General features: G+C 42.5%; 1 protein-coding gene across 1 annotated transcript in view; it reads right to left on the reverse strand.

Annotated features, from left to right (window-relative positions):
- Positions 1-8,756, reverse strand: part of XPO1 (exportin 1) — a 50,139-nt gene extending 41,383 nt beyond the window's left edge. Inside the window, exons 1-2 of the mRNA XM_003787942.3 lie at positions 8,042-8,756; positions 4,692-4,823 (exon numbers count right to left, since the gene is read on the reverse strand). Of these exons, the coding sequence (XP_003787990.1) occupies positions 4,692-4,817 (126 nt within the window). The 5' untranslated portion in view covers positions 4,818-4,823; positions 8,042-8,756. The remainder of the gene's footprint in view (positions 1-4,691; positions 4,824-8,041) is intronic.
- Between the last annotated feature and the right edge of the window lie 7,977 nt (positions 8,757-16,733).

Here is a 16,733-nt window from a genome sequence, read left to right on the forward strand (position 1 = left end):
CAAACTCAAACTCTTGGGCTTAAGCGATTCTCTTGTCTCAGCCTCCCAAGTAGCTGGGACTACAGGCACCTGCCACAACGCCCAGCTATTTATTTTCTGTTGTAGTTGTCACTGTTGTTTAGCTGGCCCAGGCCTGGTTCAAACCCATCAGCCTCAGTGTATGTGGCTGGCACTGTAACCACTGTGCTATGGGCACCGAGCCTGTCATAGTTTTTAAGATCCAGCCCCATGTATATAGTTTCTCCATTTTAATGATTGTAAGTTTTTTTAGATAAAATCATTTTGCCAAAGGCTTTTAATTCTACTGACAACTTTTTTCTAGCTCAATTGGATCTTTCTTTCCGTTTCTTTCACCTATGTCATTAAAGTTATAAGCATAAAGTAAAGTTGGATGGTTTTTAAATGTGTCCATTATCTTTCTCTTAGATTCTACTTTATCAATGATTATAAAGAAAGCATCACAAGGGGTAGGAAGCATTTTTACTTCATCTCTGATACAGACACCGCATAATCTCTGGCTTGACTTTTATTCCAAACTTATGCTTATTTTGGCTTTGAGGTTAACAATGATCTTTTCCTCAAGTACCAAACAATCACATTCATGATTATTCTATATTATCAACCAAAAAATACACACTGCTTATTGTATAATATTTTTAGAGATACACACTCAATCTATATGGAGAAAAATTAAGCACATTCATGAATATTCTATACGTCAACCAGCAATGCATACTGCTCAAGTCTATAAAATATTTTAGAGATACACAATCAATTTATGAGAATTCCACCAGAACCACTGTGGAATTGGGAAGAAAAATCAGTTGCCTGGTTCCACCATGAGGGTATGGGATTAAAAGTAAAGGCATAAAGTGTAAGCTTTCACAATATAATTTTTGTTGTTTCATTAAGATTCTAAGGAGGTGTTAATTGTGCCATATGAGAAAAGGCAGAAAGAACAGTAAGATGTGTTATCTTCAGTGTTTTGATCCTCCCCGAGAATGTCTTATCAGGCATCCTCAAACTACGGCCTGCAGGCCACATCCAGCCCGCAGGGTGTTTTTGCCACCGCTGCCTGTCCTGCTTAGCAGCAGGCTCATCCCGGGGCCGCAGTCTGGCCCTCTAACAGTCTGAGGGACAGTGAACTGGCCCCCTGCTTACCAAGTTTGAGGACCCCTGGTCTAGGTAGATATCCATATCTAACTAGAGATGTGAACATGCACATAAACTAGTAAAAATATCTAGAGGATAAAGTATATCAAAAATCTATGCATAGTAAAAGTTAACTTGCTCAAGCTATTTTGTCAGATTCTTTGAAGTGAATATTTCCCACACTAACACCATTCATTTCAGTCTCTGCATAAATCATGTATTTGTTAGTTATTTTACTTTCTGAAGTTACTTCTATTATTTGTATGCTATGTCTTTTTCTAATCCCACCATCTTTACATGTATTTCTTATTAACTTAAAAGTCCTGGCTCAGCTCCTGTAGTCAAGCAGCTAGGGTGCCAGCCACATACGTCAGAGCTGGCCAGTTCAAATCCAGCCCGGCCTGCCAAACAACAATGACAACTATAACCAAAAAATAGCCGGGCATTGTAGCAGGCGCCTGTAGTCCCAGCTACTTAGAAGGCTGAGGAAAGAGGATTGCTTAAGCCCAAGAGTTTGAGGTTGCTGTGAGCTGTGATGCCATGGCACTCTACCCAGAGCAACAGCTTGAGACTCTGTCTCAAAAAAAAAAAAAAAAAAAAAGGGCAGTGCCTGTTGCTCAAGGAGTAGGCCACCGGCCCCATATACCAGAGGTGGTGAGTTCAAACCCAGCCCCCGCCAAAAACTGCCAAAAAAAAAAAGTCTAGCAAGAGTTAAAAAAATAAAAGACGCAAAAGAAAACTAAAGAGGGCTCTGGCCACATACATCAAAGCTGGCAGGTTTGAACATGGCCCGTGCCTGCCTAACAACAATACCTGCAACAAAAAATAGCTAGGTGTTGTGGCAGGTGCCTGGAGTCCCCCTCTACTGAGGGGGGCATAATGAGACTCTGTCTCAAAAAAAAAAAAAAGAAAGAAAGAAAACTAAAGAGAAAGAAGAAAACCTAACATCTCCCCACGCTACTAACTGAATAGTGAAAGCATTTCAGTTGCTAAGCAATAGATTCAAGAGTTCAAGATACTTAGCAGAACGCAATATTGGAGAAAACATTCAACTCTTCCCCGTATCTTTTTTTCTAGCTGTCTACTTGGCTAAAAATAGAAAAATGCTTATTATAACAGAAGGCAATACTAATGTTACTTTACAGTGTGCAAAAGTTCTCCCTACATATTAAAAGCTACTCTTCCATATAATTTCTTCCCCTCCAAAGTTAGTCTTTTAAAAAAGTTAGGCTACCTACAGTTGACTTTAAAAGTTTAATTAACTAACATTTTAGTGACCATTATTAGTGCATATTTTAGCTAAGTTAAAAAAAAATTAAGAAAGCACACATTATTTTGAAACAATGAATTTGTATCATATGTGCTACATCTGTCATTATACTTCCAAATGCATCCTTTAATTAGGTGCTTTACAAACCTCATCACTAACCTTCCAATCTCTTGGAGGATAATTAAAACAATGACTAGAGATCATCCTAGAATCACTAACACTAAAAACATGCTTTTCACAATAGCTTTTTACTACTCCTTCTCATTTAACACAAGACTCCTACAAGAAGGTGGTGGTATATGAATAGTGAGAATTATTAAGTCTGAAGAAGTGACTTTTGGAGAACAAAAGTAGTTCTCACCTGGCTTTACGTTCTAAACTTCAGTTTCCTCATTACTATACAGCAAATATAAGTTTGCCAATTACTTTTATGTAACTCATCTATCACGAGATATAAATATAGGATAGAACCTCCATAGTCAACCACCTGCCTACAATGACCACCTCCGTAAGCTGACCTAATTTTCATAGACTGGACATGCACATGTACCTACCAGTGCAGTGTAGTAGGCCTAGTTCCTTATGTTAACCAGTTTGTTACAATCCCTTGGGTGGTCAACTTACTACAGACATACGATCCTTTTATTTTAGTGAAAGTTGACCCTTACAAATAAAAAATACTATGAAACACTTTTCTACATCTACTTTTTTTTTTTTAATTTTTTTATTTTACTTATTTATTTGCAGTTTTGGCTGGGGCCAGGTTTGAACCCGCCACCTCCCGTATATGGGGCCAGCACTCTACTCCTCCTTTGAGCCACGGGTGCCACCCACATCTACTTTTTATTAACAAGTCAATGTTAAAATAATACTGGTATGTGCTGGTTTATTCATACCTTTATGGGCTAGTTTAGTTGTAACTTTAGGTATTGTGAACCAAGTTTAAAAAGGATAAGACTAAACAGTATTTGTAGCTGAAGCTATGTGGAAAATTAAATGCCCTTCTTCCTAATGACTATAATAAACCTGTGCTTCCAATACTACAGTCAAAGCTGAATCCAATCTTATTTCATACTTTGCTCCAAAAGCAGTTGTTTTCCACACATTCACGTTAGAAATGAAGCTTAAAGCTCCATGCTGAACGTACAGCATGTGGAAACTATGTGACGTATAAATAAATATTAACAGATAACTTTTTCAAGAATGCTTTTAGAGATAATATACAGATCAAAAGCCCCTAAGAGTGTAAACCTGGAATAGCTGGCTTATAGAATCATTGCAGAGAAATGTTTTTCTACTCTTACAACTTCCATGGCCCTTTTACTTTTCAATTTTCTCTTTTTAATAGTGAATTATTATTGTTGGATTTTATAAGGGAATGATGTATTTAATTTAAGCATGCTTAAAATTTACACAACATACTTTTTGGATTATATAAAAGACACCCTACCATATCTGCCTCTCGAGTTTCTAAAAAGTGTGATGACACTCATGGCTTTTAACTACACAAACATAAATATCCTGACAATATAAATAACTTCATAATCTAGTAGGTGAACATATCTGAACAGGAATCTACTGTTTTGGCAACAAACCTGTATTATTCCATGTTACCTTTAGAAGATTTTTGACTGCAGACATTTTTTACTCATTTGAAAGTATTTCGCCCTAGAGGGTGAAGGTCCGAGATTGTCCAGTTTCTTGTGTCACAATTTAAAATTTTACACATTCCTGTCTCCCTTATGTTTTAATTGGGTATTAAGAAAACAAAAACCTTAAACTGCTCAAAATATGGCTTATGGTTAATATGATTCTCTACATTAACAGTAGAGATTTGACAAGTGCCCCAAAATCAAATAATATCTACCAAGCATTTAATAACATTGGGCTCTGTGTTTACTAAAAAAGGTTTATGGGGAGGCAACTGTGGCACAAAAGGGTAGGGCGCCAGCCCCAAATGCCGGTATGCCAGAAGTAGTGGGTTCAAAGCCAGCCCCGGCCAAAAACTGCAAAAAAAAAAAAGGGGGGGGGGGGCTTATGAAGTTAAGGGTAGAACAAGTATAATAATCCAAAACATTCCACTCTTAACCATGTCAAACATGATGCAATTTTATTCCTCCAAATTCTCATTATAGTTACCATACAATCCTAAAGTAATACAAACTATAGAATACATTTTTTTGAAAGGTGGTAATTTAAAATTTTATTCTAAACCCAGCAACTTTGTTACTCTGTAATAATGTTATAAGGTTTTAGTTGGCTACTTTACCTGGGCTCCTTCTCCATGGTATAAGCAATTCACCACATTGTCTAATAAGTTGATATCCAGTTTTTGGCTGAAATCAAGCAGCTGACGAGCTGCATGGTCTGCTAACATTGTCATAATTGCTGGCATAGATTACTGAAAATAAAGAAAAAAAATAATTGAAGGTGTCTATGAAGTTTTGATATGTTGAGTCAAAAACTTCCTGCTCAATTCATTTTAACCACGCTCTTACGAATATTTTAATGAGTATGTCAGAGACTTATCTAATACAAAACTAAGATAGTATTAAGCATGGACTAAAGTTCAAGTGAATGTGGTGTTTTGTATTTCCTTAGCAGGATCTTCTGCATAGGTCAACAAAAAAACTCACAGCAGATAATTTTTAAGACAAGCTATAAAGACAGGACAGAATTAAATAGACATACAAGATTTCCTATTGTTTACAACAATGAATAATAAATATGCATCACAAGGCTCACAAATCTTGGTATCAATTCCCATATCCTCTACAGAACTTGGTTTAACACTAAAGTTAACCATTCAAATTGCTTCTTTCAACTCTCAATGATTTGGGGGATTGAAATTACATTTACAAGCACACTAATTTGAATATGAGGTCTAGAAAAAAAGCTTTATGGCACTATGTCAAAGAAGATATTTTTAAATTCCCAAATAGTCACTGGCAAGGTAAAAGCATGCCCCTTTCCAAATAAAAACAAATTCTAACAGAAAATGAGCTACTTCATCTTAAATATGTACTGGCTCAAACCCTCTGGTTCATATGCAATGTTATCCTTTTAAGAGGATTCTACTCTAAAGATGCTGGCACACATCCACATTTTTGTTGCCCAGAATTACCAAAAAAATCTTTCCTCTGCTTTTTCTTCAAAACCAATGCCACTGTGGATGGATTCAGTCCTTAACCTTTTGGCTAAAATGCCTTAATATCAGATGAACACAATAGTTCTAGCTCAATTTTTAAAACTCGCAATTTTGCACAAAATTATAGAGGCCTCAGGACATCCAGAGAGCTAGCTATACGTGAAACTCCTCCTTTTAGTGTAGTTAGAACTAACAAGGTCAGATGGTCATCCCCACCTCTTGCCCTCCTTTCAAGTCCAAAAAAATCCCAAAATGAGTGGCTCATTTGATTACATGTTTGGGCAAACTAGCTTGATTGGGGGGGAAAAAAGGCATTAGTTCATGGCCATTTTATAAGTCATAAATTGCTCCTAAATAATGGCAACAATTTCAACTTTAAAGCAAAGGCTTTATTTAAAGATGCTGTCTGTTACAACAAATTAGAAATCCAAAAGGTGAGTCTGTTACAACAAATTAGAAATCCAAAAGGTGAGTCACCCAGGCCAGGTATAATACAAAAACGTTTTTAAAAAGAAAAGTAAAAAAAGAAATTAAGAGTTGAATTATTTTTTGCTCCCCTAAGTCTTTTGGTCCATTATTGACAACCAAAACTGACAAGACTTCAAAAAAAAATTTGTAGTAAGCATTAAACACGTGTCTTTTAAACCACAGAACACTTGCCACACACCACAAAAAAACCCTGAGATCTACACACTAAGATGAGAAAGAAACACATATTCCATCAATAAATGTGTTAACTTTGCTCCACTTCAAGTACCATAAAATTTTAAGAAAATCAGAATGATCTTTAAAATTGAGGCTTTAAAAGAAATGTCCACAAGCACCCAGGTCTATGCACTAGGTTTCCCTTTTTTTTGGTTAAAAACGAACAAAGTTTCTCCTACTTATTCCTACCAATCATAATTTATTGCCAAACAAAAAGGATTAAGTAACTCTGTGAAAAGTTTCACTTTCAAGTACATTATCTGAGCTCTTTGAGGTAGATTTATGTGAAAAACAAGATTTAGAAAAGAAGCGCTCAAGTACAGTAGTTTGCCATCCTTAGAACTAGCAGTTATCTTCGAAAATGACCTACCTATTCTTGAACTGCACGTAATACAGAAATGGCGGCTTTGTGGTCAATGCCAAGCACAATTAGTCCCCCAAATCAAACAGCTTCCAAAACATTCTTTCCACTAACAGCAGTGTCCCCACACGCTTAAGATACACATTCCCGTAGGAAAGCCAACAACCATACTGGGAAAGGTGTTAACCACAAACGCTCGTTTCTTGTTGGGCCCCTCAATCCTAAAATCCACTCAATGGATAGCATATACTAAGGATTATCCAGCTTAATAGATAATGCTGTGACTCTACAAGTGAATTACAAAATATACACTCCGGCAGTTCTTATTCAAAACCCAAAAAATCATAATCGTTGCTAATATTAACTTCACACAGAGAAAAAAAAAAAAACAAGTCGCTACAAGGCGAAAGACTGCTACTTAGGAGTGTGGGCAACCGGCTGCTTCATTCACGAGAAACACACCTCACTAGCGCCCGCCCTCCCCTCGCTTCCCACCCTAACCCATTTGCAGCACTTCTAACTATAGCACACAGGAGCACGCACTCACCCCGCCCATACTCGGAGGAGGCATTTAGACCCGGCGCCTTAAGTTCACCGCCCCATTCTCTATGCAGCATGGCCTCGGCGTGATCAGAGAAGGTCCGGGCTGGGTAACTACAGAGTGCTCCCTCTACTACAGCACTTCCTCCCACCCACCCAAACTCAAAGACATCGGAACGAAGGAGGATCAGGGCATCACCCACTGTACAATGCTAACAGTAAATGACTCGACCAACTTAACGCACTCAAGCCCCAGAAAAGAAATTGTAAGACCCGAAAAGAATCCCGCTTGCAGGCCACTGAAGAAGTGATCTCTCCTACTTCATATCCCACTCTACAAAAAATCAGAAAGCTTTCGAGTTTCCTCGCTGGAGGAGTAGAGAGTCGGCAGCCCCTCCCTCCCCCATCCCAAGCTCTCCACCGAGGGGGCCACGTGATGCAGGCGGACGTTTCAATGCTGCTGCACTAAATATTTCTGGAAACTTCCACTCCTAATAATTTACAGAGATGTTTCGAAAAGCACCCCAACTTCTCCCCAGTCCAATGGGCTGGGAAAGCCCTTCTTCCCCCGCGTGGGGGCCCCGCTTCACTATCACGCTCCTAGCCTTCCTCCACCGCCACCACCACACGCGAATGACCCAGCAAGCGCTCCCCTCCCGCGGCCACCTCCCCGCCTCCATCCCCCAGCGGCAGCAGTTCCATTCAATCGCAGGCTCCGCTGTGGGCCCGGCGCGCCCCCCGGCCCGCCGGCCGCCGCCGCCTCCCAGGCTCGCTTCCCGCGGCCGCCGCCGCGCCCCACGCCGGCCTCCTCCCGCCCGGCCGCGCCGCCGCCCGACCCTCGGCCCGGAAGACACAGTCGACTTACCCAGAGATCGAAACAACTGCTTCTTCCTTCCTTGTCGGGGAATTAGGGTGAGGGAAGGTGGGGAGGGGGAAGAGGGGAGGAATCAAGGTGGGTTTCACAGTTTTCCCACCTTAAAAAAAGAAAATTAAAAAAACGAAGAGGAAAAGGGCAAAAAAAGCTCAATAATATTTACTATTTCAGGAAACACCTCCCCCCAACACACACACCCACCCGCCTCCCCCCAAAAAAGAAGGAGAATTTAATCTGTGAAATAAATGCTCCCGCCCGTCTGGGGAGTGAGGGAAGGGGGAGGGGAACGGGGTCAAGTCCCAAAGATTCAGCCTCAAGGGGACCCTCCAGCCACAGGCGGCAGCAGAAGCGGCAGGAGTAGGGGTTGTAAAGTCCACACGGCCGGGGGGGACGCTCTGCTGCCAGTTGCAGTCCGACTCCCCCCTACCAAAATACGGCTCCCTCCTTCACGCAGCTCCGGCGCTGGGCCCCCCCACCCAGGCTCGCCTAAACTTTCCCCCCTTCTCTTGCTCCTCAGCGACTGGTGGTTCCCCCCTCCCCCTCTGGGTGGTTGCACGGACTGCAGCAGCAAAGACTGGAACAGGCAGCGCCGCCGGGGCTGTAGCTACTGTTGCTCTTGCTGATGCTGTAGCTCCCGCTGCTCCTGCCGCGGCCGCTGCAGCCGCTTCTCCCCCTCCTCCTAGTGCCTCAAACTCGGAACCGGTTGAAACCGGTTCAGACTGGGAGATTCCATCTCGGTTGAGTTTTCAGCCCATGGCGCCGCGGAGCGTTTGGAACCTGGGCCTCCGCCCCCAGCCCGCCCGCCTATTGGTCGCTTCCAGCCACAGACGCGCCATCAGCCTCTCTCTTATTGGCCCAGGAGCCTGTCGATCTCATCTCAAGGCTCCACACGAGCCTGCCGCTTCGGCCCCCCGCCTCTTTCCAGACCGATTTGCCCGCGGAGTGGGGGAGGGGGAATGGGGCGGGTCGAAAAGGCGGAGGGGGGGTGGAGGAAAAGGAGGTGGGGACGAAGAGCAAAGTCGTGAGGAGAAGAGAGCGGAGAGAAGACAGGTGGAGGATTGGTTCGAATGAGCTATCAATCAAACGTAGCCCTCCCCCTACTTCCCTTCCCCCTCCGGCCGCTCCCCCTCCCAGTGCTTAGTTCGCAGGCCCGGCCTTTCAAGCCCTCTCATTGGCTGGGCGCCTTTGGTGACGAAGAAGGGAGGGCGCAGCGCGTGAGCTGGTGGCGGCGGGAGTTTGAGCGAGGCGCGCAGCATGGTTCGCTTGGCTTCCTCTGGATCCCGCCGGCCCGTTCCCGCCGGCTCCCGCCATCCAACGGGGGCTTGAGCCCGCCGGGATCAGGATCCGCCCCTCAGAGGGGGCTGCGCTGGGAACAAGGAGGACACACCCAGTTGTTTTTCAATAGGGGAGGGGGTGGAAAGCGGAGTGAAAAGAACACTTCGGAGACCGGGGTAGGCCCGGGATCGTGCTAATCCATTTTAGAGGCCTGGGTTTGGGGCCAGGGAGTTGAAGATGAGAGTAACTGGGAAAGACGTTTGGATGAACTACGTAGTTTTAACCTTCTCTCCTTGTGTAGGTATTTGGCTGCTTTAACAACCAACACTTCCTAAAAACTAAAGCACTAGTAATTATTGTAATTGGTTTAACAACGCGTATTTTTGCTGGGTAAGCATGCATGCCAACTGCGTCCCACCTGGTTCCCTGGATCTACCACATGCTCAGTTTTTCCTTTCACCCTAGCTGCCCTTCATACACTACGTTATCGCCCAGTAGTATTTTCTGTGAAAGTCACACGCACGTGGCCTCTCACATGGCTGCCTCTGTTGTTTGTTCCAAAGTGTCCTCTAAATCAGCTTTACAGATTGTCCTTTACTTAGAGCAAGCAGCTCTCCAAAATTTGCTGGGCCCATTGTGCCACCAAGAGGTGGATAAATGGTTTATTAAATAAACTCAATTCAGCAAATCTTCACACAGCAGTGGATGATGGTTAACACCAAAGCACTACTTAAAAATATCTCCCTCCTAAATAAATAAATAAATCACAATTAAATGCTTGCTTGGAATGCACCAAAGTCATATCGGATGACTTTCAGGCCTAAAATTATATTCATTGCCTAAATATTAAAAAACTGTAATATATATAATTTACTACATATGATACAGAACCCTCTATCCAAGGGTTCTGCATCAATGGTGTCAACCAAACTCACCTGGAAACTATTGAGGGGGAGGGACAACAAAAATACAAATAGAAAACAGTACAATATAACAACATACCATGTACACTGTATTAAGTTTTGTAAGTAATCTAGAGATGATTTAAAGTAGAGGAATATGGGAAGATAAGTATAGGTTATACGAAAATATAGTAAATCCTCATCTAATGTCAACGGGCTTGGAAACTGACTTCAAGTAAAACCAATTTTACCATGCTAATTGATATTAACAGGAGTTATGTTCCTGCAGCATATTTCTGGTCACAAAAACATCACCAAACTTAACGTGTAAAGATTCAAAACACAGGCTGGGCCCAATGACTCATGCCTGTAATCCTACCACTCTGGGAGACTGAATGGATTGCCTGAGCTCAGGAGTTCACAGAGCAAGACCCACACACACACACTTCTAAAAATAGCCAGGTGTTGTGGTTGGCGCCTATAGTCCCAGCTACTTAGGAGGCTGAGGCAAGAGAATCACTTGAGTCCAAGAGATTGAGGTTGCTGTGAACTATGATGCTATAGCACTCTACTGAGGGTAACAAAGTGAGACGCTTGCCTCAAAAAAAAAAAAAAAAAAAGATTCAAAACACTCCTAATAATAGACATTAAAATAAATGTAAGCTATACATACACTTAAGAAAGATAAATAAAAACAAGTAAAATGACTTACCCACTTCTTCCAATTCAAGGTCAAGGATGACCTAAGCCTATCCTGGCAGCTCAGGGTACAAGGCAGGAACCAACTCCCAAGCCAGGACACACAAATATACTCAGACAGAACCTCATACATACTCTAATTCACCCAACATGTACAACTTTAAAGACTAAGTGACACCCTCATTCAAATGACTCAAGGGAGTATACTTACTTTTGTTTTATAAATCTTTACTAGTATATTCCTAAGAATCTTCTGGTTCTGGTTCCTTTGCTTGCTTCCTAGTGGCTAGAATCAAGTCGCTTGAAATGTTACTAACCAAACTTGGCATTTTGCATTAGTTGTTCACCATGTTTACATTATACTTCCTCCCCTGGAAAAACCTTTTGTGTCCATCTTGGATATAAGAGAAGGACGGTGTTGCAATTTGGCTGAACAGGGAGTTGTAAGTGCTGTTGCGAACACATCTTGTTGCCTCTACATTAATGTTTAAGGGGAGGTAGAGCAAAGGGCAAACATTTTCCTTCAACGGACTACATGGCTACATAACATCAATAACTCCTCAGTCAAGACCATTTTGGATTCTATTAAGGGAAATTTGCCCAGTATCATTTGGTTCCTTCCCTTCTTAGGGCCCTATTAGCCATCTCTCTTTCAATCTTTGGCACATGTTTAACCTCCTAGTAAAATTTGCATCTTCCAGGTTGATTGATTTGCATCAATTCTGTTGATGCTAATACAAGACTTCTAGCCCATCTCATCAGCTAATCCAGAATGGTAAAGCATCCTCCTCCTGAGCCCCCTGGGATTTTTCCAGAAATATTTACTCCTCACATGGAAGGCAGGGACTACACCTTTAAGATCAGTAGGAAGAAACTACAGAATATGGCCATTTGTCCTACAATCCCTTAAGATTGAGTGAGAGTATCTCTGAAGCGGAACTAAGACAGGGAAATGGCAGGTATTGCTTTGGGCACTGCTTTATGCATTGGGCATTGCCTTAGTATGGCCTGAGTCAAGAAGTCTCTAAACAAAGTTTCAAACTACCCTGTACAAAACATGATGGAGTTAGGGCAAGTTCCAACTAGTTAGAACCAAAATGGTAGAGAACTTGACCACTTCTTGACCTTACAGCTTCATTATACACTTTATTACCATAAAAGTTTCTAAAAAAACCTCCTACTCCCATGATGCATGTCATGCCATTACATTTCGTATTTGACCATATTTAGTCAAAGGGAGGATGTCACCCTAAGGCCAGGAAAACATTGACCCTTCATGAATATTCCTGTCCTTATTTAGCCTATAATTGAGCTATTGCTTAAATAGAGGGGCACAGGCACCATGGGGACTGTTCTCTTCTGCAAGTGGAACTATTCTCTGTTCCATCTATGTGGAGTAGACTTTTAAAGTTTCTGAATAAATCTTGCTTTCACTTTGTGCTTTGTCTTTATACTGTTGCTGGCCACTTGCAGGGAGGTCAGCGGGTTTGAACCCAGCTCAGGCCAGCTGAGCAACAATGACAAATGGAAGAAAAAAATAGCTGGGCTTTGTGGCAGGCACTTGTAGTCCCAGCTACTTGGGAGGCTGAGGCAAGAGAATAGCTTAGGCCTAAGAGTTGGAGGTTGCTGTGAGCTGTGATGCCACAGCACGCTACTGAGGGCAACAGTAGACTCTGTCTTAAAAAAAAAAATACAAGATAGCTTAAGTTATTTTTTTTTTTTTTGGACAGTCTCACTTTTTAACCCCTGGTAGAGTGCTGTGGTGTCATAACTCACAGCAACCTCAGACTCCTGGGCTCAAGCCTCAGCCTCCTGAGTAGCTAGGACTACAAGCACCCACCATGACACTCACCTATTTTTAGAGACGGAGTCTTACTCTGGGCTTGAACTCCTAGACTCAGGCAATCTGCTTGCCTTGGCCTCCCAGAGTGCTAGGATTACAGGCGTGAGCTACCATGCTCACCCCTACCTTCAGTTTTTCTAGTAATAAAATGTAAGTATTCCAAATGATCAGTTTACCATTTTTTCCCTTCTTTTTCTTTCTTTTTTTTTATTTTGTTGTTATTGTTGTTGCTGTCACTATTGTTTAGCAGGCCCAGGCTGGGTTCGAACCCATCATCCCCAGTGCATGTGGCTGGCCCCCTAATCACTGAGCTACAGGCACCGAGCCAATGTAGTTTAAAATTTTAAGGTAAATCTATACAAATTCACAATTTCATGGGTATTTTCTTCCAATGAATTTCTAAGGCATGTAGCTTACAGCAACCTCAGACTCTTGGGCTTAAGCAATCCTCTTGCCTTAGCCTCCCAAGTAGCTGGGACTACAAGCACCCACCAAAATGCCCCACTGTTTTTCTTTTAGAGAGGAGGGTTTTGCTTTTGCTCAGGCTGGTCTCCAACTGCTGAGCTCAAGCGATACACATGCCTCAGCCTCCCAGAGTGTTAGGATTACATACATGAGCCACTGGGCCTGGCCTCTGTGAATATATTGTAAGGAAATTATTTTTTGTTTTGCTCTTTTTCTTTTTTGAAACAGATTCATCCATGTTACTATTAATGATATTAAGGTCATTTTTAGTTGATCTTTTTTTTCTTGACACAGGGTCTTCTTCTTGTCACCCGGACTAAAATGTAGTGGTGTCTCACAGCTCACTGCAACCTCCAACCGCTGGGCTCCAGGGATCCTTCTGTCTTAGCCTCCCAAGTAGCTGGGACTACAGACACCACACCCACCTAATTTTACTATTTGTTTTTTTGTAGAGATAGGGTCTCTCTCACTGATGCTCAGGCTGGTCTGGGACTCCTGAGCTCAGGAGATCCTCTACCTCCGCCTCCCCAAATGCAAGGATTACAGGTGTGAGCCACCACGCCAGGCCTCTTTTTGCTTTTACAAATTCTTCATAATGGCCAGGCACAATGGCTCACACCTGTAATCCTAGCACTGTAGGAGGTCAAGGCAGGTGGATGGCCTGAGCTCACAGTTTCAAGACCAGCCTGAGCCAGAGCAAGACCTTGTCTCTAAAATTAGCCGGGCATTGTGGTGGGCGCCCATAGCCCCAGCTACTTGGGAGGCTGAGGCAAGAGAATCACTTGAACCCAAGAGTTTGCAGTTGCTGTGAGCTATGATGCCACTGCACTCTACCAAGGGCAACAAAGTAAGACTCTGTCTCACAAAAAGAAAAAAAAAATCTTCATAGAACAGTATATCACATCACATCACATTCTTATATTTCAAAAACATCACCAACCTAACGTAGACAAAACTATAATTTTTCATGATGCTAAAGCAGGGTATGAGAGAGAAGGCATACTCTTTTTCAGAAAAAATTAACCTTGGCAGTCATAGTTTAGGTTGCAATCCCATTTCTATCAAGCTCAATTTAGTGTGAAGAATGTTTTGTTTTATTTTATTTTATTTATTTTTTCAGTTTGGCTGGGGCTATGTTTGAATCTACCACCCTTAGGTATATGGGGCCAGCGCCCTACTCACTGAGCCACAGGCACCGCCCAGTGTGGAGAATGTTAATGAAAAATTATGACTATTCTGTCTGTTGTTTTAAATGCTCTATGTCACCAAGACCTGAATGAATAATCTACATGGAGTCTATGAAACTTCAAGTCTATCAGGAGCAGAATCAGCAAATGTCCAAAAGTGAGTTGCTGTTTTGTTTTTTTTTTTTTGAGACCGAGTCTTACTATGTGACCTTAGCAGAGTGCTGTGGTGTCACTGCTCACAGCAACTTCAAACTCCTGGGCTTAAACGATTCTCTTGCTTCACCTTCCCAAGTAGCTGGGACTACAGGCACCCGCCACAAAGCCTGGCTATTTTTTTGTTGCAGTTGTCGTTGTTTACCAGGCCCAAGCTGGGTTCAAACTCACCAGCCTCGGTGCACATGGCCAGTGCCCTAGCCGCTGAGCTACAGGCACTAAGCCAGAGTTGCTGTCTTTTTGAGAACAGTGTAAAAGTATCTGACAAGGCTACTAAATCTGGTAGTTACAATTTGACAGTCTGGGAAATTTCTCTGAGGTGACATTCAACAATGGGTCCCAGATTCTCTTACTCATGGAGAAATGAGAGATGAAGTTATCATTTCACTTGGACCATTCTCAGAACAGAGGAAGCTACAACTGTTTCTGCTGAAATATTTCTAAGCCAAAAATAAAAATAATTAGCTGAGGTTATAGGTTTGCTATAACAGTCAGTTTGGGCTGCTACTATGTGTGCCACAGTCTAGGTGGCTTTAACAGTGAACATTTATTTCTCACAGTTCTGGAGGCTCAATGTCTAAGGTCAGGGGGCCAGCATAATCGAGTTCTTGTGAGGATACTTGCAGGCTTGCAGACTGCTAACTTCTCCCTATACTTTCATGTGAAAAGGGAAAAAAAGAACTAGAGAGCTTTATAGGGTCTCTTTTAGAAGGACATTAATTTCTTCCATAAGGATTCCCTAATAGACTAATGACCTCTCAAAAGCCGTGCCTCCTAATACCATCACATTGGAGGTTAGAGTTTCAACCTGTGAATTTGCTGCAGGGACACCCACATTCAGTCCATTGCAACATACTGTAAGACCCAAAATGAAGGCTGGTGCGGTGCCTCATGCCTGTAATCCCAGCACTTGGGAGGCTGAGGTGGGTGGATTGCCTGAGCTCAGGCGTTCGAGACTAGCCTGAGAAAGAGTGAGAGCCCATCTCCAAAATATAGCCAGGCATTGTGGTGGACACCTATAGTCTGAGCTATGCAGGAGGTTAAGGCAAGAGACTCACTTAAGCCCAAGAATTTGAGGTTACTGTGAGCTGTGACACCACAGCACTCTACCAAGGGTGACAAAGTGAGACTCTGTCTGAAAGTAAAAAAAAAGCAAAATTAAGTAAGGAAAGTAAAATATACCATTTCTTTCTCACATAAAAATACTTCATTGTTGGCTGAGCATGGTGGCTCACACCTATAATCCTAGCTCTCTGGGAGGTTGAGTAAGGTGGATTGCTTGAGCTCAGGAATTGGAGACCAGACTGAGGAAGAGCAAGATCCCCCTCTCTACTGAAATTAGAAAAAAACTAACCAGGTATTGTGGTGGACTCCTGTAGTCCCAGCTTACATGGGAGGCTGAGGCAGGAGGATTGCTCAAACCCAAGAGTATGAGGTTACTTGTGAGCTATGAAGATGCCAAAGCACTCTCCCAAGGCGACAGGGTGAGATTCTGTCTCAAAAAATATACATTATTATTATTATTATTATTATTATTATGGGCCTGGGTACAGTGGCTAATGCCTGTAATCCTAGCAATCTGGGAAACCAAGGCAGGAGGATCACTTGAGCCCATGAATTTGAGAACAGCCTGGGCAATATAGCAAGACCCCCGTCTTTATAAAAATTTTTTAAAATGTTAGTCAGTCATGGTGGTACACACCTATAGTCCCAGTTTCTTGGGTGGCTGAGGCAAGAGGATCACTTGAACCCAGAAGTTTGAGGTTGCAATGAGCTATGATGATGCCACTATACTCTAACCTGAGAAAGAGAACAAGGCCCTGTCTCAATTTTTTTTTTTAAATTGACTATGTATTAGACAATGAGAAACAGAAAAAGAATAAAGGAAACAAAGAAGTGACTAAACCATTTTTCCAATAAGTATTGTATTTAGGCTCAGCACCTGTGGCTCAAGCGGCTAAGGCGCCAGCCACATACACCTAAGGTGGCAGGTTCAAATCCCCAGCCTAGGCCCGCCAAACAACAATGATGGCTGCAACTAAAAAATGGCCGGGCGTTGTGGCGGATGCCTGTGGTCCCAGCTACTTGGGAGGCTGAGG

The sequence above is a fragment of the Otolemur garnettii genome, unplaced genomic scaffold (assembly GCF_000181295.1).
Source record: "Otolemur garnettii isolate 467f Iridium unplaced genomic scaffold, OtoGar3 scaffold00024, whole genome shotgun sequence".
Classification (NCBI taxonomy): domain Eukaryota; kingdom Metazoa; phylum Chordata; class Mammalia; order Primates; family Galagidae; genus Otolemur; species Otolemur garnettii.